The following is a 27,214-nucleotide window of genomic DNA, read 5'->3' on the forward strand; positions in this document are numbered from 1 at the left end:
GTCTTATGATTATACACATGTCCAAAGGGCTTGCTTGACCAACGATGAGCTGGAAGCCCACCATTCAGGCAATCTTTTTTATTGCTTAATTGATTTCAAACCAAAACATGTCTGTAATTACAGCTCCAAGGAATTAACAAGTATAAGTGGGTTTGTAATATACACAAACTGTAATCAAGGGTTTATACACAAATTCATTGTGTTTTGAATACGTTCATATGTGGGACCATATGCAAGTGATAACATTTTATTCAAATGAAATAACTTCACAGAAAAAAAACAGTTCCTACAACAAACAAACTGTTCCTAACAGGAATTCTATGCTAATTCCATAAAGCTTGACAAAAAGTGAGTTCTTAACCCAAGCTCCTTTCAACCTGTCTTTACCTGCACTTTTTTCCTTTAAGAAAAACACCATACATCTTCAAGATCCATACCTTGATGTTTACTGATTAGATTTTGTAATGTTGATTTCATTTCGCAAGTAACAGAAGTCACATTTAAAATTCAAGCCAACCCTCTGGTCCTGGTACAGAGCAAACACGGGGGCAGATGAGTCTGGTCTTCGGTGAAGTGGAGTGCCTTTGACTGGGGGGCTTCTGAGGCAGACATCCTGTCCCTTTCAATGGCCCTTGTGTCACTTATAATAAATTGGGCCCTTTAGTGCGACTACCTGCGTGGGATCTGAATGCGTCCCAGGGTGACTTTGGAGCTCCTCCTTTGTTATGTCTGGTGTGCACCCCCCCTTCCCTCTCAAGTGGGCAGTAGGTATCCTGGGAAACCTGGCGGGCTGCCCTGTGGACCTGTAAAGGTGGCCCATGAATTAGCCCTTATTAGTCCTCAGCCTGGTGTCCAGACCAGCCCCTGACAGGGTCCCACCGCCAACAATGCCAGCCCTTAACGAGCGGAGCTGCGGGCAGAGGGGCAGAGACCACTTTGTCAGAAAGTGAATTGACCTCTCTGTCTTGGCTCTCTCTGTTGTTAGAGGGAGGGTGGGAGGGAGGGAGGTGCACCCACATGCATCCCCATCCTGAAGCCGGCTAACACGCGCACTGACTTCAAATCAGGGACTTGGTCATGGTGAGGCAAGTGTCTGGCATCTCTCACTTCTACCCTCTCTGAGAAAAGGAAAATGAACGCACACCAGACAGACCTTGCTAATAACTTGTTGGCCAGACAATGCTGATAGAGATCAATTAGACCGCTGCACACTGCAATCTTTGCAAAACTCATTTAATGAAGTGAGGTTTTGTCCACTGGATCTCTGTCAGCATTCTGTCATGTGTGGTTCTGATTGAGCCACAGTTTTCAGGCTGCAATGTTTCAGGCTGAATGTGAAAGTTACTCTGGCCCCTCATGAAGCACCTCCATATGAATATGTTGTGTGCTCCCCAATTCAGGGGTTCTTCGGGAGCCAAGTCAGCCCTTCTGTACCCATTTGTCTGTTCCTCCCTGTGTAAGATGGGTATGACAACAGTAGCTGTCGCCAGTCAGTGGGCATGGTAGCCAGAGGGCATACATGGCCAGGGATGCAGTCAAGCGGCTCTCAGGGAGTCATCATGTAGGACACCCTCAGGCTGACTCGTTATCCAGGGGTCGCACCAGCACTTCCTACATTCACCCCACCTCCTACTGGCACACACACAAAGCAGTGCATGCTGGGTTGTGACCACAGACATAAGAAACAATCCCACATCTTTTCTACCACCTCACAATCTTAATCACTTGCTCTACTAACCTTCCCTGTCACACTACTCCATTAAATGTAATGTTTATAAATCATAAACTAATCAACTGAATTCCACCAAAGCATTTTTAAAATATTTTTTGTCTGTGATAGATTGTGGGGAATCCAGCAGGAAGGCAACATCTAACATCTAACAACATCTAACATCTAACCTAGTCAGGCTGTAGGAAAACATAATTTATGTCATGGGTAAGGTTTCGAAGCAGAATGAGCCTTTGAGACTGGAGGGGAATTGTATCCAACTCATCCAGGAGATTGTCTACAGAGGCACACAGATATGGTAACGCTGGCCGTAAGGCTGGCTGGATATGAGCCATGCAGGTTCACCTCTGTGTGTTTTATGGCCAGGTTCAGCCCTTTGGCGCTTCATCTTATTACAAATCTGCTCCCACTCACTCTAACCTGAGGCACACTGATTTCTCCACCTGTGCTATGCTGGCAGACCCCTTTCTTGCTCTATTTTGCTGGTTCTTCTGTTTGCCAGATGTCACGGAGCACTCAACACCTCCAGGTTGTGGTCACTTCCTTATAAATAGACTTGCCATCTCTTATTACATAGACTCAGTAGTAGTAAAACTTAATATTAAGCAAGAAGTGGCACACTTAATTGGCCTAATGCAGTTTAGAAAACAACTTTATAATTGAAATAGGTCCATTACAATTTCTTCTTCAGCGCCAAGTACTTTTATAATTGAAATAGGTCCATTACAATTTCTTCTTCAACGCTAAGTACTTTGCTTACCAATATTTAATGTAGGCTGACATGATTATTGTTTTTGGCCCATTCTTCCAGAGCAGATGGGTTTGTGAGTGATGAATTGGCCGGAGAAAAGCCCTGCACAAACATTATTGTGCGGTGGTGGGCTTCATTCTTGCGCAGCCCCTAAAGATAGACGGTCGGTTTCCTGCCAAATTAGGCCCGAGCAGCAGGGATGTGGATTTCCACCTTTTCTCTCCTTCTCCACTCATCTTGACCACTGGCCCCTGAAGGCCTTTGTCAGTGGTCAGCAGCGTGCACAAAAGCCACCCTGGAGCCCGTGCCCCAGCTCAGTGGAGGTCCAACCCACGGCTGGACTTTTCCCCTGTGAGGTGGTCGTATTGTCTGCCCCCGGTCCCTCCTGTGGAAAGAGAAGAAATCATCCTGCATTCAGCCATGAGGCAGGGACGCAGGGAAGCGTCTGAGCCCTGACCACCCTGGAGCAGATGGGTCAACTAGGCCACACTCCAGCTGCCAGGATTGACTCAGTGGGAGTGTTCCTTTTGCACCCTCTTTATTTATTTATATATCCACGGCTCAGCAGCTCCACATCCAGCCTGTGTAGGGCCAGTGGGTCTGTAAGTGAGGCTAGTAAGGATGGATATGAATATAGTTGCATGCTCATAATCAGGGCAAATGGCAACATAAGGGATCTGAAGTCTTACAGACATAGGGTGTTTTAGATCCTTGGATCTTGGATCCTAGTTTATATGTTTGAATCATTCCTCAAAATATCATACTTATCATATCACAGTAATGTGTGACAGAATGTTTTTGGCATGATATGATCAATGTTTGCTCACATGTCATTAGATGCACTTATGAGTGTTCACTTATTTTCCTCTCCCACTGAAAAACAATCAGTTTGGTGACCTTTGGTGGCCTTTTTGTGGTCAACCCATAGCCATTGCACCAGCACAAACAGCCTTATCTCCTCAACATTTGCAGAGAAGACGTTTGGGGTGAAGCCCTGTCTCTGCTCCCCTGGCTGACCTGGGAAGGCAGGAAGGATATTCCTGATAAGAGACCCACGAGGATGGCTGTGTCCACACACCTACTTTGAGTCGGCCATCAATCCTCACCTCATCCCTCCTGGCCAGCGCTGAGTGAAAGGTTCAGTCTTTCCTTTGCCCAGAGACCCTTGGGACCCTGGTCTACCTGTCAACTCTCTAAGCCTTCAATCTGTCACTGTCTGCCATTTTGCTAGGACTCACCAGCTTTGAAAAACAAAGTATGGTAAATAGGGTTTCTTGAGATCCAGCTCTTGGCTTGAGTTTGCAGGTCTGCCTTGATATCAGAAGCTTTTGTCTTCATTGATTGTTCAGCCAAGGAGTGCCCAAGATGGTAAGAAAGGCATATCACCGTATGTTTTCTTACAGATATCCTAGAAGAATAGAAGGTGAGAGTGCTTGGGTGACATTCATCAATTATTCACTGAAATCCCTGGAATCACTATACATTTACAACATGCCAGTATAGCGTATACAGTATCACCAAACTATTTCTAGATCCTTTTTACACTAAAAAATATATTTTATAAAATATATTTTTATGTATTTATATATTTCTTTGTCAAGTTTGACATGTCAGTTCTAGCTATTTGACTTGCATGCATTTCAAAGTGCTTGCTTTTTTCTCATTTTTCTCAGATAATCTGTGCTTTTGTTATGATACCTCAGCTTGAAGTACAGCTAGGGTGGTTCTGTGAAAGATTAAAACATCAAAAGTGTTTGGTCACATACAGAAAGAATTAATACTTGGTATACCCGATTAAGCCCTCCCTTTTCAGATTCATTGACTCGTTGACATTGAAACGTTAAAGGGAGATACACCTGTTAAACTATAGATGTGAAATGAAGGAAATGTGAGAAGAGCTGATCATTGAGGAAAGCAGTGAACGCCGCCTAATAGTAGCAGGTCTTTGTGGACGTCCGCGATGAAACTGTCTCATCTCCAGAGCAGCTCAAGCCGGGACATGGGAGTGCTCTCCATGCCACTTCGTGTCAAAAGCAACCTGGAAGCCATTTCTCACACACCACCCTGGGGCCAGTAATTGAAAAGGAAAAAAAGGAGGGGAGCAACAGCAGGGTCTCCAGGGACAGTAGGTGGTGGTGGGCAAGGAGTGTCCCGCTTGCTCCCCCAGCAGCTTGAGAAGGGGTGGGTTATGGATCAGCAGCGGAGCAGGCATCTTGCCCTCTCTCCAGCCCCCCACGCACATTCTGAAACGACCGGCTAATTAAGAAATAAAACACTGGCGCTTTCCTCCTGATTAGTCCCAGATTAATGACCAGCAGCAGATTTCACTCCCTTCATCCATTTATCAGTGAGCAGAAGTGGGTCATCTCATGATTAAGCGGGCGGAGGGGCCCTCCAGGGACCGGCCCTCCAATTTGAGTTAATTGCTCGTCTTGGTTTGTGACCTGGAAAGGCCCATTGGCAGCTCCCATTAGCGCCCCCAGCTTGGAGCTGTCCTGCACCTTCGCCGTGCGCCGGGGAAGATCTGCCGTTCTCACTTCATTAGTGGAGATGTATAGAGATCAAGTTCTGCTTTGGCACATCGTGCAGTCAGCCACTTCATCAACTAATAAACCAGATGGGCTTTTTTTTTTGCTTTTTGTATTTTTTTTTTTTTTTACAAGGTCCAGAGCGCAGAGGACCACTATCGTCACCTCATTATTGATCAGAAGGCCAGTGTCAGTGGCAGGACTTCTAGACAGACTGACCTTTGACTCTGATGACATCAGGTGTCAATCCTCCCTGCCATGAGTGCTGGCAGGCCAGGGACGCCCTTGGGATGGGACACCCCTCTCTCTGAGCTACCCCTGATACTGGGCTCAGGGGAAAACAGGCGCTACAAGTCAAATTGGACTTCCTACACACTAATTGACTGCAGGGGCCAAGATCAACACTGATACTCCAAAACATTATGTACCCTCCACTCAAATGATCCCATTTGGACCTTTAATAAAGAAAAGCCTGAGCTGCTGTCCTGTTTCAAATTTGCCATTCAAAGGTGTGGCTTCCCTTCTTATCTTGATTTGTTGCCACTATTTCAATCCATCTCACACAGTGTGCATCTATATTTAACAAGCACTATATTTTCTGGCGAAATGCTGAAGTTTGAAGTTTGAAGTTCAAGACCGCTGGAGTGTGGTACTCCCACCGGTTGTTATCATCATTTTAGTCAGTTCAGTGTCCTCCTCGTAGCATTAAGGAGAGGTGAAAGGAGATAACAGGTTGCACTGTGTTTGGTTTCATCCTCCAGGGAGCGCAGGGGCTCAGAGGCTGTGTGTTTGTTCTGCAGCCCTTCGTTAACTGTGCTGGCGCGCTCTAACGAAGCCCTTCAGATTCCTGCTCTCACAGCCGGCTGTCAGGGGGAATCTAGATGGCTGGAGATGCCTGGGTTACTCCTCGTAACGAGAGCAGAGCACAGCGGAAGCAAGCGTACCTCATTCCTGCTGCCACACGCACACATACACCGAAACACACACTGACGCAGGCGTTAACACCCACTCACACTCACACACACCATACATACTTGAATTCCTCTTATTTATAGATACACACACACACACACACACATACACACACATAAGAAAAAATAAATGGAAACCAGTAATCACACATGCACAGTAACAAACATCTTTAAAAAAAACTGTCAGACAATTCTCCATTTCTATTTTATCCAGAATCTCATGTACAGAAGAACAGTTGTAGCTCTTCGGGTTAAAGATGAACTAATGTATACCTTTTACAGACTTTTGATCTGGGGGAGCCATAGTCAAATGTTCAAAAATCAAATGGAAATGACAAGCAATTAAATTAACGTAATATTAATTGTGGTGCATGTGAATACATCCATGTGTTTGCAATGTAAGTTCTAATGTGAGTATTATCAAGAGTAAGAACAGATAATGAAAACGTACTTCATTTATATGAATGCAGCATGTGCAGTGCAGTCCTTTCCAGGTGACTGTTTTATACTTTGGGTAATCACAAAGTCACATGGGAAATATTTCACTATATGTGCAAACATATCATGAGAGAAACAGTAGAAAGAAAGGAAGAAAGCCAGGAAGACAGTTGAGATTTGCTTGATCAGAAGACTGCAAATGATTTTCTGATCATTTTCTGATAAAAAACATATTTACAGTGGCCTCCAAATTCTAACCTGTTGACATATTGTACAAAATAGAGATGGCTTCTGAGTAGAAATATACATGTGCAAATGCAAAATGTAAATTTTTAATATTACCAAAGCTAATACGAGAGTATTACTGCATATTCATTAGAAATCACAATCAAGTGAATTTAGGTGTTGTATTTATTTTCTAAAATGTATATATAATCCTGCATCAATTTACATTGTCTGCATGACAGGACCTAATTATACCAGGGATAGACAGACACTTAATAGTAGAGCTGGAGAAAGCCAAAGGAAGCCTCCAGCCCACGATTGCCTTTTTCAATTGTCAAATATGGTGGTGGATTTGATATGGTATGAACAGCCATCTCATGGGAGTCATTGGGACCAATTATTACTCTGCATGAATGCAGAATTACAGCCAAGGAATACAAAGCCATTTTAGGCTATATGAGGCTATTTTAGGTCCAAATGTTGTTTCTTCAATATGTTCCCATTTTCTAAGATAATAATGTTCGCAGTGCTAAAAGGATACAGCTACAAAACAACAAGACGTGTCTATAAGGAAGACATTCAGGTGGTCCCCATTGATCACCTTGAGTCATTTTATTTTATTTGTCTTCAGTACAGCTCCCTCTAGGTCACAGCCTTACAGTGATCAGAGTGAGTATGAATGGAATACATGGTTTGAAGCTGGATTTATAGACCCTCTGTGACTTGCAGAGAAACTTGTAATTGTGCATATTTGACAAATGTGCACCACAAGCTCACCCAGCTATAGCAATTCTGTGTTACAGAGGGTCGAAATGTTACAAGGGAGCACTGTATATGCCACAGCAGTGTCTCCTATTGACAGGAATGTATTTTCGAAAAACAGGTCTCTTCAGCTGACCTCTGATTTAAGCACACTGACTGATGTTTAGGTTTCTCAGACAGCAGGTCTATTGATTGATATTATTTTTGTTCAAATAAGATTAGAATCTTTAACTTTGCGCAGGACACTTAATAAAATTAACCATTTTGCTGCGCAGACAGATCAAATAGAATTAGTGACTTTGAGTCCTCTGTAGGATGTTAAAAGCATAAGACCTTATAGTTAATTTAGTAAGTCAGTTAACTTACTGAGATGGTGTGCTCTGGTATACTGGCAGGAAATGAGCTCTGTCTTAAAGCCAGAATCTGTGCTCTGGGCCACATTCCTTGCCTGGCTGTGTTTTTGCTTGTTTAACTGGTACCCAGGTATATCTTCAAAACCATGGAAAGAAATTAGTCTTGCAGAATATTACGCAAGCATATGACACAACTTCAAATAAAAATATCTAGTAGAGAAGTTTAATACTTATGGCGACTTTATGAAAATAAAAAAATCTGAATGCACAGTTTTTACCATGTTTTGTGATAATTTGGATGTTTTGGTGTGAATGAAATGGAGACCTTTTTTAATTTCATATTTAAAAACCGTACATCAGTGCAAACAATTTAGCTGCTGGAGTGTTTTTGTCATGATAAAGCGGTCAGTTTGGCTCTATGAGAGGAGCGGTGCCAGAAGTGCTGAGTGGTATCAGTGGCATTTGAAAGGCAGTGGCCCACTGCGGACAGCCTGACCTCTGTGCCCCTCCATTCAGCAGCCAGGCTTTGTGAGGCAGCTGTACAAAGCTGGGCCAGCTCAGACCCAGGGCTGAGCTGATTAAAGATTTGCCCTGGGGGCTGAGCCAAGGGCCCGCAGCAGGAAAGCCAGGCATTAGGCCCGCTCGGATGCCCGGGGGGCCTGTGGCGCGAACGGACCTTGACGACACTGCGGCCACAGAGCCAAGGTCAGCGACCACCGGGGACCCTATGACCCCAGCATGTTTGGACATGTCTGGACACAGAATAGCTACAGCTCTAATCCAGCTGATTAGAATATGGAATATGGCCCACCTCGCCTACTGCCGTGGGCAGAAGAAAGGTTGACATGGAGACCCGGCTGAAGAATGGACACTGATGCTCCTACCCTCAGTCCTGGCTCCTTTGTTGGTTGCACCGCGCCAGGGATGATCCTGGATTGCGGTGTTGATCAGGCCAGGCAGATCCTTTCTTTCTCTCCTTTTCATTTCTTTCAGGTTTAGTGAGGTTTTATTTGTCTCTCTTCTCTGATGTCTTCAGATACGGTTTCTGTTTCTGACACCTAAAGCAACAACGCTAACACAAAGAAGCTTGTGCTTGCACACTCTTGCATACTATTACTACAACTAATTACACACTACTACTGGTTAGGATAGTGATGAAACAATATTATTAACAAAAGAATCTAAATAACATTCTAACACAGTAACATCATATATAGCAGATTCGATATTTCATATAAATGTGTGATTGGTAGGGAGACTACAAACAGTGGTACTTTGGGCAGAGAGGTAACCATCAGGGATGTAGTGGGGCAAATCTGTAACTATAGTGTTCTGCTCGCTCTAAATGGTGATTATTGTTAAATGTCCCTTGAGGGAAAACATCTAAATTCAGAACAGGAAAAATTCAGACCCAAACTTCTGAGGAGCTAAAATATTGATATTGAATGATAGAGATGTTCGTGTATGTTCATGCATCAATTATTTTACTTTGTCTTTTCAGTTTGATTTTATGTTTCAATTTTTCATTATTGGTTGCTAGGAATATAGTTATATATATTCTTCTTCATTTTAAAATTAACTAAGATTCCTGGTCTGGCAAAGTTCATTTGGACAAATTTTTCTTTTGAATGAGTTAAGTGAATTCAAGTCTTTATTTATATTGTAATATTAATATTGATGTTGAAATATTGAACCAAAAAATTAATTTCAAAATCTGTTCAAAATCTCACTGCAGAAGAGAAATTGACCCAAGTGTTAAAAATGATAAAAAGTTCTGGGGGGAGAACCACAAGATAAAGGTGAATATGGAGGTTCATTGATTGATTCCAAGATATCAATAAAAATTCATGTCAGGTGTTTCTTAGTTTCCAAATCTGAGATTTTAATCTGTAACCTTTATTTGATAACTATGTAAAGTGCTGTAAATCTCCTCATGGAATTTATTATTTTCCAACCTCCTGTATTACCCCAGAGTGGTCTTTAGTCTAAAGTGTTCTTTTCTCCCCCTTTTTTCTGCTGAAAATCTGGTAGAACTGCAAATACAGCCAAGAGCACATGTCATGTCCCTCCATTCTTTATGTGATGTGTGCAAAAATGAGGTTTAATCTGAGGCATGCCCCAGTGACCCCTGACCTTTGCCTGTCAGGCCGCGATGTTTGCCCAGGGCTAATGTGTTGTCTCAGCACCCTCCAAGCAAAGCGGCACTGTATCTGTGTTGTTTGTCGAGTCTAACCCTACGTCAGTAGCCAGCTGTGTCCATTCGTCCAGTTTGGCCAGGGCTGACCTGTGACCCCTCCTGCCCTCTCTGTCAGGGCTGGTCCAAGCGGCCACTTCCTGTTGGCCACAGACAGAGGGCCCGAGGTCTCACTCAGATGCTCCTGTTCACTCTCTTTCAGTGCTGGCGTTGTGTGTCAGGGGTCAAAGGAGAGTGGCCTCAGGCAGGTAGACGCTCTTAATTGGTCCTTGGTGGCCAGGAGAGAATTGTGGGGGGAGTGTGTGGGTCTTGATGGACGTGCAGCAGGCAAGGCTGAAGAATGCTGGAGGGGACTGGAATCGTCTGGGGCCACAGGGGTGCAAATGTGTTTGTGTGTGCGTGTGTGTGTGTGGGGGGGGGGGGGGGGGTGATTGGTGGGGGGTTAGTCATACGGCCTGCAGGTAAGGTTATATTTTTGTTACTTCCCAATGCTAAAGGCTTATACAGCAAAACAGGCAGTTTCGTATTTCCCTCTGCTATAGCTTATTTACACCCACAAAATATATTGGCTGGTCACCTTTCAAAAGACAAACAAAAAACATTGCACATTATTAAATATCTCTGTTTTGGGATTTGGGTTAGAATTAATAAATATGATGTAAACTATACATAATATAATACGTGAAATAGAGAATAACCAAGTCACCTGTATTTCAATATATTAAAAAGTATGAATATTTTGAACCATAAAAGCCACACAATTCATTCTCCACACTATGCACAGCACTTAGTAAGGGCTTCCCACTCATAAAGCAGTAAAGCTGTCCAATTTAAAAATATACTATTAGTCAGTGCAAATTTGATGCATGATAGGGCATTTTTTGACTCTCAGGAATCCTTTAGGATGTCAATCGATTCCACTTTTAGCAGTCTAGTCCCATTGACATCACTACTATTGATAAATAGGTACTGAACGGTGTAAATAAATTCTAAGTGAAAATGGTCTTGCTGCTCGGAACAGTTGCATATGTATAAGATGCCCTCTCCTTCCTTTCTAATTTAGACTTTCTGAATAGCTTTAGATATATCAGCCTACATTTCTAGACTAAGAACGGTGCCTTCTATAATGTGTATAATAAACTTGCAACTAAATGGTATTACTTGCTATATAAATACTCAATACAGCAATTGTTTTTTTGACACACTCTTTGCAGGTAAAAAATGAGAGCTTCACAGCCATTCCTTTTATAGCACCAGAGAGACTTAGAAAATTAGCCATTGTGAAAGGATAATGCTACTACATACACAGCATGTACAATGTTGGACTCGACAGCCACCATTCCACAGATATGTCATGCCATTCTCAGGGTAGGAATGCAGCTCCCCCAACTCCCCCCTTTCCCCCTCCCTACCCCAAAGCTCCCTCGGTCCTCTCTCTGTGCAACCCCACAAAGCCCCTGATCTGTCCGTGCCAGTTTGTTTGCATGACTTCCCAATCACCTCAGTGGAGGGCTGGAGCAAGAAGAGGGCTGCAGCCAGGGCAACTCAATAGACCCCAGCTGTGGACAGAGGGAAGCGCTGCCCGTCTCTCAGAGCGAGGAATTCGCGGAGCCAGGGCGATGGGCTGCCTGAGTGGGAAACAATGCACACAGGAAGTGGCTCAGTTGGAGACAAATAAATAAGACTGAGAATTTAAAACAATCACCCCTCTGCATGTATTGATTCCACTGAGGGCAGTGAGGCACCAGTCCCACAGGTCATTACTCCTGCCCCTTGCTCCATGATTGGGTCTCAGAGAGTCAGAAGGTCAGGGTCTGCCTGGGGGGTAATGTGGAGGTCCTATCGATAAGAGTATCGGAGGTTGGGGGGAATCCTACAGATGATTCCAGTATTCAGCTACATGGATACACATGCACTGATGGTCTTCCAGACAGCCACCTCCAATGAAGCTCAATAGTCTGGATCCCTTTCTATCACACTTAGGTGAGCAACAGGTGAGTCCACTCTTCTGGATCAAACGCATTTGGCCCAGTACTTCTTTCCTAACCAAGCTGTCCCATGTACCTCAGAAGAAAACTCTAAAATACAAGCTAAACTGTGATAAAAAATTTGATCCCACGTACTATGCGAACGTAATCAGGGGAGTCGCCAAGCTGACACAGGCATTCTCGGGTGAGCTGTCTCTTTCAGCCTCGCTCAGCAGATGAGAGAAAAGTGCTGTCGGCCGAGGGACAGTGGATGCACGTGTTTGCTGAGAGAGACTGGCATCTTGGGAGCACATTATCCACCTATTAAAGCCCTGCAATTATTTACCTTCCCCTCTTAAAGGAGGGCTGTATCTGAAGATAAAGAGGAGCCTCTCGCCTGAAAGTACTGTTTGACTTAAGACTGGAGAGGGGAGGACGACAGCTCCTCTGTGTTGGCAGAGCAAACATTCCTGAGCGCAGCTCAGACTGGGACATGGGACACAAACACACGCACACACGCACACACATCATCTGCTTCCCCCTCTGGGTTCAGAGAGCAGGGACCGTCCTGACGGGGGCACGCACTCAGGCTGGACAATGGGGACAATGCTGCTGGCTGGTGACTGTCAACAGCAACAGGGAGCGATACAGTCGCCCCGAGACTTAAACTAATTATTTGAGGAGCGGGGGGCAGCTGGGATGCCGCAGCCTGGGCGTGCGAGGACAGGCGCAGACAGGCGCTCCTTTCAGCGGAGCAGTAATCTGAAACATGGTGACAGGCAGGTGAGTAAACAGGCCCTGTGAAAGAAAGGGAGCCGAGTGGACTGGGCAACGCGCTAAGCTTCCGTGCCGGGAGGGGGTGGGCGGAGGCTGACGCCATTTAGAAGGAGGCCGTTTGCTTTATATCGTCTCGCGTGAACTGCAGGTAATCCCTCGTCGCCCCGTGCCTTCGAACACGTCGTTTTCAGTAGAGGCAGACAATCCCACAAGAGGTCGATTGGCCGCGCTCGCCCTCAGCCCCAGGGCTTCTCTGCTGTGGAGCAGGATCATATGATGGTTTACTGCACAGGAGAGCTGTTGGCTCTCCTGTGCAGTAAACCGTTGGACCGTTGGCTGAAGAGGCACTCAGAAACCTTCATACAGAGCCCACACGCTTAGGGACGTCGCTCCTTACATGTGGTGCTAAGCCTCAGACATAGCAAGTGGCTTGCAGACACACAGAGCAGGAGCAGAGCTTATGCCCAGCGCTGTGCGCCATGACCTCATGCTCAGCAGTAAAGAACCAGCATTTGGGCAAGAGCATGTTCAGTGAAAAAGAGGGGAAGGCCAGCAGCATGTGCGTTTTCTCACAGCCTCAGTCGGCTGGAGTGGCCAATAGCTAAATGGGTCCGTTTTGAGAAACAGACCTCCCTGGTTGATAATGACACATATATTTTGTCTTTCTCACACAAAATTGCTCTCTGTTCCATGATAAACAAAACATTGCCAAATGGAAAATGTCCCACTTAGTATGTAGATTAGATGACATTCATTTGCATTTGTCAAACTCTCAGTGCGTATTTAAATGATAATAAGCACTGGACAACCCTATACTTCAAACTGTTTTTTCCATACTTACGGAAACTGCTGGTGCACCATGTATTAATTTAATTATATACTCCATGTGTGTTGTGTGTGTATACATATATATTTTCCCTTGTTCACATGAAAATGTCCAAGTTGTGCAGCAAAATACAGGGGAAATCCTCCTCAGCATGATTTTGTGACACAAGCACAAACACACTAAAAACGTGTGCTGAGAACGTCGTGGTATCTCAATAAGGGCCGGCAGCTACCGGGGACAGACCGTTTCTTATTGAAAGCAGGAATCCTAAATCAAATGTTTATTTTACAGCAACAGCAGCTGGATAAAACAGCTTCATGCTTCTGTAAAAGGCAGTAGCTCTGTCGGTCCTTCCATCCTTATCACTCAGATAACAGCAACGTTTCCCGTTTCGGCTTGCATGGAGCCTGCTCGTCAGGGCCTGCCGCTTCCTGTTTGTTTGCACAGGGTTTTTAAGACCGCTAAGACACCATTCTCGCCAGTCAAGTAATGTCACCAGACTCTTTTTGGTGTGGCCACACAGTGCCACTTACATGGTGAAAGCGGCCCTCAGCGTCCCCATCTCAGGACAAGTGGAGCCCCATCAGAGCGGCTCTCCTGAGAGATCATCCGCACTGTGGATACACTTTCATCCTGGCAACCAGAGCTCCATTCTGGAGCTGTTTACCTAAAGGATGAGCCCCTGAGCCTGGGCCTCACCTGCTGGCCTCATAGTGGTCATGAATATGCACATAATCCCCCTAAGACCATGCAAGCCCTCGGCCCGAGCCTCCCTTTTCACGCGCTTGTGTGGCACTCGGTTTGCCATGGCAACTCTCATCTCCACATGAAAGTGGGCCTCTGTCATAAGCCAGACCGCTTCCTCCTGCCCCCCTCCAATCCCAGCCCTTTTATTTGGCTGTTTCTTTTAATGTTTACCTCCACACCCTGCAAGATTGGTGTCCAGTAAATCGAATTCAAATAGTGCGTCTTAGTGTCCTCTTTTGTGCGAGAAAGAAACAGACTTGTTTTGTGGTGTGTGTGTGTGTGAAAACTAGGGATTAGACTAGAAATATTGGTTCGCTTCTGGAAATGCATTAAACGGCCTCATTTCTGCACAAAAGCCTAATTCATTTATATTAATCTCCGCCATTAGTGTGATGGTGGTGACGTTATTTTATTTATTTTTTCATTTTTCCACTCGGCCGAATGCTGCAACTATGCCGTGGTTCCTGGCCCTGTCACTCAACTCTCAGCCCGCTCCCTGACAATGAAATTACATACGGGATGGCCCCACTCTCCTTATTTGCTTGGACTCTGATGCTCAGACAGGAGGAAATAAACACATTCTACATTTGTGGAACAGGAGGTAAATGGATTTAAAGGAGCTTGCTTTGCTGGCTGACATATCAGCAAACAGACTTGAATTGTCCTGGTTGTACTATTCAGTAACTAATACGGCCACTATCTGGTAATGAGGACCAAGGGGTACATGTTTATCATGATTTGCAGTCACACTGTGTCAGGGCGGTAGACCTGAGGGCAGTAACCCCTGTGACCTGTCCGAAATCCCTGTGGACTTAATTCAGCAGAGGAACAGCCCCCACAGTGCAATGGGAAGATGTGTCCTGCATAAACAAACACAATAGACAATTGTCTACCTTTTCTCCCAACAACATAAAGCTTCAGACCCAAGGGACGGACCGTTACTTGTTGCCAGTGATAATAGAATAGGACCTGTTGCTTCCTCAGCCCTACACAACACTGTAGTTTCTGGCACAAACATATATTTTATATATATATATATATATATATATAATCTTGGTTGGTTTATTTGCTTTTTGGAAGGCTAATTTTTCATTTGATTTACAGAGTTTTCAATAAAAGATATCAGTTCTTACAGTTTGAAGGATCCTAGTTTTCTCACAAACTGTTAAAAATATTCCAAATGAAATAAGCCATGAATGTAATATGTTCTGACAAACTCATTTAATTTCTCAACAGGACAGTAATTGTTGCATCTATTGTATCTAAAAGGGAGAACATGACTATGTAAACATATAGAGTGGGACCCAGAATGAATGCTGTCTGTCAGACTGTCCAACAACAGTAAAAGACAGTGGCTGATGGACACTGTAACCGATGCCAAATTACACCAACCCAGCATCAAAATATCATCCCTGAGCTTCCTCAAAAGGAAAATTATTTCAGCAACACCACACCACAGAAAAATCCTTTTTGGAATGAAATAAAAAGCATTGACCGAATCATTCATTTTCTTCCAATTATGTGTTATTTAATATGACATGCAATCTACTTGTGTAGCATGAAGCACTGTCATTTGTGCACAAACCTACTAGCAAACTATCTTGGAGACAAAACAATATTGAGAGCCCCCAACACTATCTGCACTGGAACTTGTTAAAATTAAAGCCATTAGCCTGCAGCACTGAGGCTGAACCCAGAACAAAAACATACATTTTTTTTGCAATATTTACTGTAAATCAAATACATTAGATAACAAATCCATCCGAGCTGTACATTGTCCCTGTCTACTGGATCCCACAATAATTTGTAGAACTCTTAATTACCAAGTTATTAATTTGTTACCACAACAAGGGCAATACAGTTCCAAGTGTTGTCCATGCAGACATAACGACTGGTGCTGAAGAAAAGTATAGCAACTTCACAGGATGAAAACATTCATTACAAGAAAAGGAATCCAGAGGGAACTGGACAATTGTCTCAGTATTCCAAACTTCTGTGTCCCTGACTGGCAGAAAATTCTTTCACTGAAGGACAGTTGATGTTCTGCAATTTACAGGAAAGAACATGCCCCCACTACGCCAGTCTTTGGAATATCTATATATTGTAGAGTATAACCTATATATGTATTTTCATATGTTTGCATGCTTTTTTTTTTTTTAACTCAATTCTTAAGAAGACTCTCAGATGCGACTACTGTCTAATTGTCTCTATTACTGAGTGTACTAATATGGAAACATTGCACCTACATCATTAAGCTATCTTACTTTGCCACACTAACATAATTGTCAGAAAATATTCAGACAGAATAAATAATCAAACCAGAACTGATCACGTGGTTTTTCTGTTGTGAAAAAAAGAGAAAAGTAATAACCGTTAGTGGAAAGGCACTGAAGGCAAAATAGAAATATCAGTTATTACAAAGGACAAACAGCTGACTTAAATGCATCTTGGAGGATTGGGGAAGAGTAGCTCTTGATGTTAATCTTAATTCCACCAGTACTAGCTGGAAGAGAAAAATTCTAGGAATGGGTATATGAGTCTGGAATTACTATAGAGGACAAAAAGGAGCGCAAGAATAATGACTGAGGATCCAGCAGTTAAACAGGTAATAAGGGACTTGAAACTTATGATCAGTAAAACAGGGTTACAGATTTTCATTAACGCTGTTCTTATCTTATGGTATTTCAGCTATTCTTGTCATTTCTACTCATACTGTCCGTAATTCGTTATTCATCTGGTCATTCCAGATATCTTCTGGTCTGATTTTGACATAATTGCAGTCAATGGGGTGATGGGGGAAATCCTCTGTTGAGTGTTGCATTGCATTTTCCCCAAAATAAAAGTAATCAAAATGGTACACTTTTGTCCAGTGTTATACTCTTAGACGGCAGAACGTCCCTGACCCCCCCCTAAGTCAACCGCCATCCTCCTTGTTAACATTCTACAATTGGACCACTGCCCACTCCCTCTGGGCGGAGGCCCCCGATCCCAGTTCATTCCTGCTCCGTTGCCTGCACACATACCCCTCCATTAACTCCTAACCTGTGCAGGGACCGGGCAAAACAAAGGGCAAGGGGGTTGCCCATCCCACCAACAAGGCTGTGAACAAACGGTAACACGGCCACAACTGTCCGCCCCCTGAATCACCAAATTTATTTTCCTACCCCACAGAACCCATTCAGGATACTTCTGCTGCCCCCCTTCAAAAAAGAGGGAGAAAAAATCCAACAAAGAACAAGGCCCCTCTTTTGGGATGAGAAGAAATGAAGCTTTGTGGCCGTCTGCTGCATTAGCAGATTTGACAGGCTTTTAGCAGGCTGGGGCTTCTTTGTGTCATGCACATAATAGGCAAAACACAAACTGAGCAACTGCGGCGTTGTGGCGCGACTATTAGTCAAACGTGAGGACCTTTGGAAATGCTAATGAGCGGTATAGTGTGTCCCCCCCGACCTAAGAAAGGGGTTATCTGATAGCACAAAGGGACTCTGGTGGGGGTTGACTTTCTCACTTCTTTAAGAAGCTGTATGAAGTCACAAAGTTAAGCCCCCCCCCCCCCCCCACTCTTTTTTTCAAGGAAGGAATACAATCGTGCTCTTTGAAACGTGAAAACAGTGAGTTAACGCCTAGCGTGCATGTCCCGCAGGCCCTGGGCAGCAAATGCCGCCCGCTCCCCTCACCCCGTGCTGCCCTGGTCTCCCCTGATGCCAGCAACAATCGTGGCCTTGTGGAAAGGCGAGACAGAGTACGGGACCTCAGGATCCCCCACCCCAAGCTCCATGTTACCCATCTGCTGTCCAGCGTGGCCGGTTCTCAGAGCGTCGCCTTCCTCCACCGGCCCCGCAATCCGCTGTGCCCCGGGGAATGCCACCCGGGGCCTGTTGCTTTCGGATGGGTGCGTGAAGCACTCGGAGAGCGCCGCTCATTCCTGGAACCTTCTGACCAACAACAGGGAACAGAGGCCAGGCACATGCACTGCCCGTACTCATCACCCCTTCTGTTAGCTGCAGGGAGCTACAGTACACGCTACAACATAGCGCAAGCAAGCCCTCACGCTGTAAATCCAACGCTCCCTGCAGGGAATTGCTTTTGACCATTACAGGTTATTTATTTCCTTTGTGGAGAGAGAGGGAGAAAACGAAAGTCCCAGTAATGTTCAGACCAACTTTCTCGCCGAGTCTCAAGCATCCATCTCCCTTTCATCACGCGTTTCATCGACCGCTTTCTGCAAAGGCTGCAGAGGCCAGGGTGAGGAGCTTGTTATTCTGCCCAATTTACTCGGTAAAACATGCCTGAAAGAGCATCTGCTCGTGGCAGCAGTTGCAGGTATCTGCTATGTTAGAGCAACCAGTGTTGTTATAATGGGCAAAGTGAGCTGTGGAACACACAGCTGAGTCAAACCCACCCAGACAAAACATTCTGACCATATTTTTGTGAGGCTTGAGCTTGTTAAACGCTGTGAGGACACTGCGGCAATGGCACGGCAACAGGGAGGTGGCTGAACGGAAAGACACAAACACACGCCAGTCTATATCAACTGCCCTTCTCACATCCTGGAAAATGCCATTTTATTAATATTCATCTGCTCTGTTGCTCTTAAATACAATCAAATTTAATAAATAAACCACATGTAATGGGGTACATCATGCAAGGCCTTAACTCTGATAAAACAAACATCTTATTCTACAACCAAAAATATATATGCATTTTCAACAAACAATGGAAATAATTCTTTACGAATGGCACCACCCCACTCCTCCCTGACAGTGATAAATTATGTCTGACTTTTATTAATGTTACAGGTATATGTCTGTATACATATCAAGATGGCTGGGAGCCAATCTCTGACACACACACTCTGACAGCCCTCTCTGACACACAGGACGGGGCAAACAGCTCTGCCCTAACCAGCTGGAGAGAGGACGCTCTGAGTCAGGAGTACTTAAACGCAGAGACAGGCGTACAGGAGGAGGAAGAAAGGGGGGCAAGGCCTGGGAGGTTGTAAGTGAGGGGGAGGAAGCCAGGTGCTTTGGGATGCTTGGGCAGTGCTGTGGATCCCCAGAGAATGAAGTCCCAGAAAATGAAGCCCTTCCATTTCGCCTTCCCAGGAGGGGGGCAGAGCTCTGTAGCACATTCCTGCATGGGAAAGCGGACCACAGGAAGAGCCCTGGGGGACCAGCCACGACCTGCACACATTGAGATTAATGTTCTGCTTTACTGGGAGGGGAGGGGAGCAGTCAAGCAGGTGTCCGACACAAACCAGAGCCACATCCACAAGGGAAACCGATCAAGGGATTCGGAGGGGCTCTACCCCTCATGCTCATCGAAACACAGCCAGGGTACACTCTTGTGACGACTAGGGCACGAGACAGAAAAGGGCACAGAAGCCTTCAAGCAGCAGGTCTGCCTGACCAAGCATGCACCCAGTTCCATGCCCTCAAAAAAAAGGATCTTATCAGCTGCACGTGGTTAAACATACAGTTTGTTAATAACAGACTTCACTCTCACACCAATCCTGCTACGGACCAAAAAAAAAAAAAAAGTCTTTTAACTGCTCTAAAAGTGATTATGTTAAGACAAATGTCCAGCTGGCATAACTGGAGCGCTTCGTAGGATGGATTGATTTCTGTTCCATTTTCAGCAAAAGCAGCAACTTTAGTCCACATGAAGGGTCTTAATATGAGGATCCACTGATGCTGGGACAAAATGCACACTTACGGACAAAAAAAACACACACAAGCAGGACACCTGCAAGCACGGAGCGGGGCGAGGGGTGGGTAGAAATCTAGCGGACGGTTCGATTTAAGCGACTTCCATCTTTAGCCGAGGCGGAGCTGCCGGGAATGATGAAGCTCAGCTGGAAGGAACCCTCACAGTTTCGGGGCCTCTTGGCGACCATGTGGATTTACAGCCGACGAGACGACAGGCGCTGGTCCAGCCTGACTGCAGGAGGAGGCGCTGTAAATCTGAGGGGTGCGCCTGTTCACGCTAGCTTCCCAGCATCCTGTGGGCCACGGCACATGCTCCCGCAGACCCGCCCTCCCCCCATCACCCCCCTCCTCCTTCTCCTCACCGCTGTTTCAATCAAGACCAGATGTGCTATGGTGTAAGGGCTTAATAAATAGCAGCAGGTTTTCAATCTATGGAGAGGGGGGGGGGACTCGCTCTGTACAACATTCCTATTTATTGGAAGCGGGGGAGGAAAGCGGTTCGAAACCCAAGGAACTGTGCCTCTGTCTTTCCCCCAAAGCTGCGGCAAGTTGTTGAATTCTGTGTGCTGAGCAAATGCCCCGGGTGTGTGGCAAATGAACCGAGCACTTTCAGCCAATAGAGAGAGGCCAGTTGGGATGAGACTGTACGCTGAAGTGACCAAGTGCTCTTTCTCCAACACTGAGGAAACCACTACAAAGTGCAAGGCTTCATTATTGCGCTTTACTTTTCTTGTGCTGAGCAGCATATTATTTATCCATTTATTTAATTATTTATTTATTTTTTAAAAAGGACATGTGTCAGATGTTTTCCCCCGAAGACTGCAGCAAAGCTGTACGATCAACATGAGACTCAGATGGGCGGGGGGAGAGGGGGGGGTCAGGCAGTCTTTTACAGATGGCAAATTAGTCTTATTTAATCAGTGCATTTTCAGTGATCCCGTTTTGCACCCAGTAGTTCTGAAACAGAAACAAAAAACAACAAATGAGAAGATCAAGCATTGTACCTGTCTCCTGATAAATTCCTGTCTCCTGACAAATTTAAAGTTAAATAGTCTGTAATGTCAATGTTGTTCTTTGGTGTCAACACTGCAAGTAGACACCGCTACTAGGGATTTGCATGTTAAGACCATATGAGGACATCATGGACAGTTTGTGTAGTGTTACTGAAGCCAGTTAAAGTGCAACAGACAAAGTCAGTTATTTTCCTTCTTGTCGGCTAGCAGAAGATACCTGCTGCTCTACTTCTCCTTGTGAAGAGCTTCTATGAAGGCTTCAAGTTTCTCCTGAATTTCACGGACCTTTTCTGCAAAGCAAAGGAGAGGGAGAAGAACAGACGGGTTAGAGACCGTGCCAAGGCAGATGAAAAAAACCTGCGATTTAAAGGGACCATGATGACATTCTCTGGGCCTTAAAATAATTACAGGAAAGCACCAATTCCAGGGGCTTATGGCAGAGTCGATGCTCACTGAGGGGACAGGTTACGGGGGGGGAGGGGGGATTCAGCAGCAGCTCGGGGATTAGCCCACGTTTTTGAACGTTCTTTCATGTGCAGGAGCAATGCCCCCAGCGTGAGCTGAGGCCTGGGGGACAAGTGGCGTTCCTGCTTGGCCCTCGCGAACCTGTGGACGGCACACCCCCCGCCGACCCTCCAGTTCACCCCGTAAACAGCAACAGCGTAACAGATCTGTCCCACACCGTCGCCTCCCCCTCCTTTCCATCACCCACGCGGTAAGAAGCAGATGGTCCCCATTGACATTTTTTTTAAAAACCATAAAGGTGCACTTTGATGCTGTAAGCAGATCTAATAATGAATAGGTGGTGTAAATTTCCACTTAGCTCCATGGAGCAAGGGAGGAATGGGGGGGTGCACTTCACCTACACACTCGCCACATCAAAGGTCCTCCTGACAGGGCCCTTATTACAGACGTCTGTCGCAGCGAGCGTGCTCTGAATGGCCACACAGCCAGAGAGGGAGACAAAGAGGGAGGACATTCCAGCAGCCAGAAAAGTATCAATTCATGATGGATGCCCTTGTTTTTGTCGCCGGACTACTGTTGTGCTTCCCGGTCCCGGGTCGCGTCGTCCCTTTCAGCCTGAGCCCCTTTTGTACAGGCTTTCTCTAGGAGAATGAATCGCCACGTATCGCTAATATATTAATTTATTCTCACACGACAGCGCACTATGCTACAGGTTTTCAAAATTACAAATAACAACAGGACAATGTGTCCATGCGACAAAAACCGGCATCCAGACGGCAGCTACGCCCGTCCTGGCTGGCCTGTCACAATTCCTCCGCCACTATCCGTCTGAACAGGGAAAAAAAAGCCCTGTTCTCCCATCCAGCTCTAGCTGGTGGGTCACACAACTGTGTGGTGTCATTAATTTGACACCACCGTTTTTTTTTTTTAAGTTAACCCTTTTTCAGCATCAAAGGAACGTGTGACAATCGGCTTGATGCAGCTCGCATCCTATTACTGACCGGCGGGAACTGAACATCAGCTGTACAGCCTTATTTGTGTGGGTTTTCAAGTTTTTTCCAGAAACTCCCAAATTGCTCTTTCAAAGTCAACACAAATTAATGAGGCATTCAGATGGGAGTAATAACCTGACGTATCTGTGTTTTCCGTGTTTAACTGTGAGGCAGAGCGAGACACGTTAAGGTTCAGCAGTCTGAAGGACTCTGCTAAAGCTCCGCTGAGGGGGACAAGGCGGGTCTTCTGGACACAGCGGTGCGTCGCTGGGGCGAGGGCAGCGGTGGGAGCTGTGAGAACACATCGCTCTACCCGAACTTGGCAGCTGCTAAAAGGAGCTTGTGCTCCTTTGATACTCTGTTAACATCGGGGCACAAAGGGAGGAGGGGGAAAGATTACAGCACCTAATGAAGGTATTAGCCCTGGAGAGGGCACTTTGACATGGCAGGTGCAGAGGTGAAACACAATCTTGCCCGCCACACAAAGGCCTTGACCAGGGTTGGGGGGGGCTGGGACATGGCGTGGTAAAACAACATAACTCAATCACCCAGAGGCGGAGTTTAACAGGATTACAAAATGCCCAGGTCACGCCACACTTCAATACCTTCTCCATTCATATTTTGAGGCTTCTGCCGAGGACATTATTATTATAAGAATGCCACAACAAGGTGTGGGGGGGGGGAGGATGACATCACTCCTAAGGTATACATGTGTCCAGTGCAGCTGTGATACTGTCAGAGTGGCCAAAGAATACGCATACAACAAATGCTACTTCAGATTCAGTTGATAAAAATGAGACAACATAAAACCAAATCCTGATAGTCTAAGCTCTAACAAAGGGCATTGAAAAAGAAGAGCAGAGCGTGCTCTGCCTGTGTGACTGTCAGAGGTCCTGGCGCACAGTTCTGCTGTGGAACATGGATCCACTTTCTCCTGCTGTGCCCCGGGGCTGGGAGATAATGTGGCCAGTCATGATTGTACTCCTGATAAGCGTGCAGAGGAGGGGAGTCTGGACTGAGGCACTCATTGATCACAGAAACTGGGAATTTGACAGAGAAGCTTTCCTTCACTGGGACAGGAACACTGAAATCAGCAAATGACCCATACTCGTGGCTGACAACATACTTTTTTATGCAACTATACTGCAGGTATTAAAACAAAGTAGGACTACAGTTAATGAGGTCACAATTAGAAAATCAACAGTACATTCCTATGCTACACATGGTGTGATCAAGGAATTACATATGAAGCAAATTTCTGCTTTGCCTTGCAATGGCAAGACAGACAGCGACTAAGTATATGTGTCAAATGAAAAAGAGCTGACAGTATATAACCAATGTGCATCAGCCACTTTCCTTTTCTTACTGTGTCATTATTAAGATGAACTGTGCAGAAGACACCATTATATCTGAGATCATAACCATTCTGAAGCAAAAATAAGTGTTAAAAGGAATCAACTGTTTCCGAAGTAAGTACTCTCTGAGGTGGACTTTGTGAGGGGGGAAAGCTCAGCCCGTTTGAATGAATATATGACTATAATCATCCAATGGGGCTGTGTGAAATGGATATTTAGTGTCCGTGACCATCTGTTTATTTCAAGGCAGAGGAATGCAAGGGGACGGCAAAGAAAAGGCATGAAACAAACCTTCCTTTATCTGCATTCAGTGGATGCGACACAAACGGACAGAGTCGCTCTTCCCTGTACCTCCAAGAAAGCGGGATCCAAACTCAATTTAGGCCCTGTTTACCCAAAAGATGAGCTGTGAGACGCATCAATTCATGAGCCCCCTTTATCTGGTCATGAATATTCCCATAATCCTCCTGCCCCTGTCTCCCTGGCAGTTCTTTTCACGGGCCCCTTGCGCAAAACTTCCCCCATTCAGGAATACCTTCCCCAATCCCCCCATTCAGATCCCTCTCCACTGATCTCCACATGAAATGATATCTCTTTCACTCCCACTTTCTCGCCTCTAAGCTCCCATATGCCCAGTTCCACGGAGGCCGGTAAAGCCTATAATTGACCTGTAATTAGAGTCTGAAACAGTGTGGCTAAGGAGAACACCCAGCCAACAGAGGGGAAGGTCTGTGGCATGCAGGGAGTTCAAAGCTTGGGGTGTGCTGGGCCGAGAGAGGGCAGAGAGAAAGAAGGGGAGGGGTAGGACGGAGGAAACCTAATCCATTTAGTATAGGATGCCCCTCAGTGCTCACTAAGAAAAGACAGCAGCCGTTAAAACCTGGGGCTTATATTAAAAAGTTGCAATGCGACAATTTCATCGGCTTGTGCTTCACGAGAGGCCGGTGGTTTCTCTGACAGCCATCCAGAGCATCAGTCCTCTTCGACCAAAGGGCTACATGGGGTTCAAAGTCCATGCATGAGGGCAGGGCAGAAAAGCGAAAGAGATTTCGCTCCTCAACATTCGTAGGGAAAGGAGAGCCTAAAGTCATTTGAAGGCGGTGCTAGCTTCGCAACAGCAACAGGAGATGGGTCTGTAATGAATGGGAGATGAGGCGCTGTAATGTGAAAACCAGAAAGGCCCGCAGTGGCAGCAAATTCCCTTTAAACCTCCATCCTACAACATGTTTCTGAAAGAGCTGGGGGGTGAAAGCAAATGTGGCACATAAAATAGCATGTCAACAGCATAACACCCAGTCAGCAACAGGCTGACAAATCAGCACTCTGGCGTATGTTATAAACAGATGTGTTTCGAGGTGGGACTCAAGGCAGCGGGCATGCATCTGGTAGACCTGGGTTCAAAAAGTGAGTAGAGAAAAAAAAAAGATGAGAGGTCAAGTAAAGGCTTTTACCAGAGTTGTAATAACACGCAAGGTTAATTATCAGCAAACTGCAAAAATTACATAAAAAATGCATTTCCAGTAACAGTGGAAAAATTCCACCTTTTTAACCTTTTGAAAACATGTTCAACTCATGTCTGTGACTATTGTGTTGTGAATAGCTATAATTAATAAGACAAGGCCGCAGCCCTGTGACCAAAGAAAAACCTACAAAAAATGTTTTGCGCTCACTGCACTGTTGAGCATTCTTGTGCAGGACAAGCAGGTCAGGGGGTTAAGATGCCTTTTGGCTCACAAAGACAAGACTTAAATAATCATAATATAGGCAAGCGTTCCCTTAATAGTACTTATGGCTGATTATACCATCAAACTATAGCAACAAAACATTAGCATTGATACGTGAAAAGCAGTATGTTACAATTACGGTAGGGAGTGTTGTGGAGTTTGCTGTGTGGCAGTGGTTGCTTGGGATATCAGACCAAAGGACATACCGATCAGGAAGCCAGCCCTCCCTTTCTTGCAGCAGAAGCACATAGGGCTGCACAATATAGCCATCTCAATATATTGAATAGCTATTTTTAGCGCAATAACAGCTATCCCCAGCATGCGGTGTTATGTTTATTCCCGTATTTTTTTCCCTTCAGTCATACCTGATGTGGGAGAACACCTCCAGTTTTCCAAGGCCAGCAACAGCACTATGCTGCTTCCATGTGGTAGATAGAAACACATGGCTACAAAGTTAAAGAGTGAAAACATATGCTATGTGTTTTTCAAAGCTAATAGGTAAGTTAACCAACAAACAGATACAAGCGATATTTTTCTGAAGTGGAAGTGTAGAAATCATTGCAAGGGTGCACTTTTTTGAACAATATTTTGAATTCTGATTTCAAATGTTACTCTTTAATCTTAAGGAGCAGGAATATTATATTGTACAAAAAGCAAAGCAAAAAAAAACTATGAACACTTCATAAATTGTTCTTTAAAAAGTATGCAAGCAAAGAAAATCATATTATTTCACCAAGTGTATGACTACTATTGCCATTGTTTAGAACTTTGCACCAAAATGCTGTACTTCCTACAGTATGCGGCTCAAGTCAGCCATCTTTTCTGGTGCTACCACTCCTTTTCACTGGTTAATATGACCAATTAAAATAAATTGCTTTGATTTTTGAAAACAATTACCTTTCAAAGTTTAAGAGAAAATAAACGGCTGCCACACTAACCACATTGAAAGGGCATGCCAGTACCATCTCAATTAATACATCCTTCATACAAAACTAACATTATAGCCATTTTATTTAGTCTTCAGAATTTGCCTCTGAAAGGTCTCATTTGGTCCAAATGCAAACATCTGACAAGTGAAACCTAGGGGAATCAAGATAACCGCAATGCACTTTGTGCTTTAATGTTAAAAATTTATGCATGTTCTACATGGAATAAAAGCAAGGGTTAGGTGTACCGACACCACATGCTTTGTTAACTTCAGCAACTGCATATAAATATTGTATAAGAAACAGAAATTTCCAAGTTGCCCTTCAGATTCACTTTGAGTCCCAGGGGGTGAGTGCTGTTGTTGTTTTTTTTTAATAGATGAATTTGTATCTGTATATAATTGTGTACCACTCCACTTTCTGACCCAGTTTTCACCCCGAAGGAGGTAACATAAAAGCATTAATTTTAACTTTTTTCAACAATGCAAGAGGATTAAAACCCAGTTCTTGAACATATAAATACACCAAATGGTTAGTTAAAGTCTATATATATAGCCAACTCTTTGTGTTCAAAGCTGGTTGGTGTCTTATTGCGTGCGATTGTGTGCGATTTGAAATACATAAGCAGTGTGTTCTAACAGGCAGCAAGAGATATGAGAAGCTTCACAATGCATTCCACAAACCGGAGGCAGTCAAGAGTGGAGCGCACTCTAAAGTGTTATTATCGCTTGGAAAACAAAATGATATAAAGGAATCTGGACAG

At 44.8% G+C, this 27,214-nt stretch overlaps 1 protein-coding gene across 4 annotated transcripts in view; it reads right to left on the reverse strand.

Moving 5' to 3' along the window:
• Positions 1–20,344: 20,344 nt before the first annotated feature.
• The window catches only part of opa1 (OPA1 mitochondrial dynamin like GTPase), a 40,390-nt gene continuing 33,520 nt past the window's right edge, over positions 20,345–27,214 (reverse strand). For all 4 annotated transcript variants that reach the window (XM_036522128.1, XM_036522126.1, XM_036522127.1 and 1 more), the window contains 2 exons: positions 21,207–21,279; positions 20,345–20,933 (listed from right to left, as the gene is read on the reverse strand). In XM_036522128.1, coding sequence (XP_036378021.1) covers positions 21,215–21,279 — 65 coding nt within the window. In that variant the 3' untranslated portion in view covers positions 20,345–20,933; positions 21,207–21,214. The remainder of the gene's footprint in view (positions 20,934–21,206; positions 21,280–27,214) is intronic.

The sequence above is a fragment of the Megalops cyprinoides genome, chromosome 2, assembly GCF_013368585.1.
Source record: "Megalops cyprinoides isolate fMegCyp1 chromosome 2, fMegCyp1.pri, whole genome shotgun sequence".
Classification (NCBI taxonomy): domain Eukaryota; kingdom Metazoa; phylum Chordata; class Actinopteri; order Elopiformes; family Megalopidae; genus Megalops; species Megalops cyprinoides.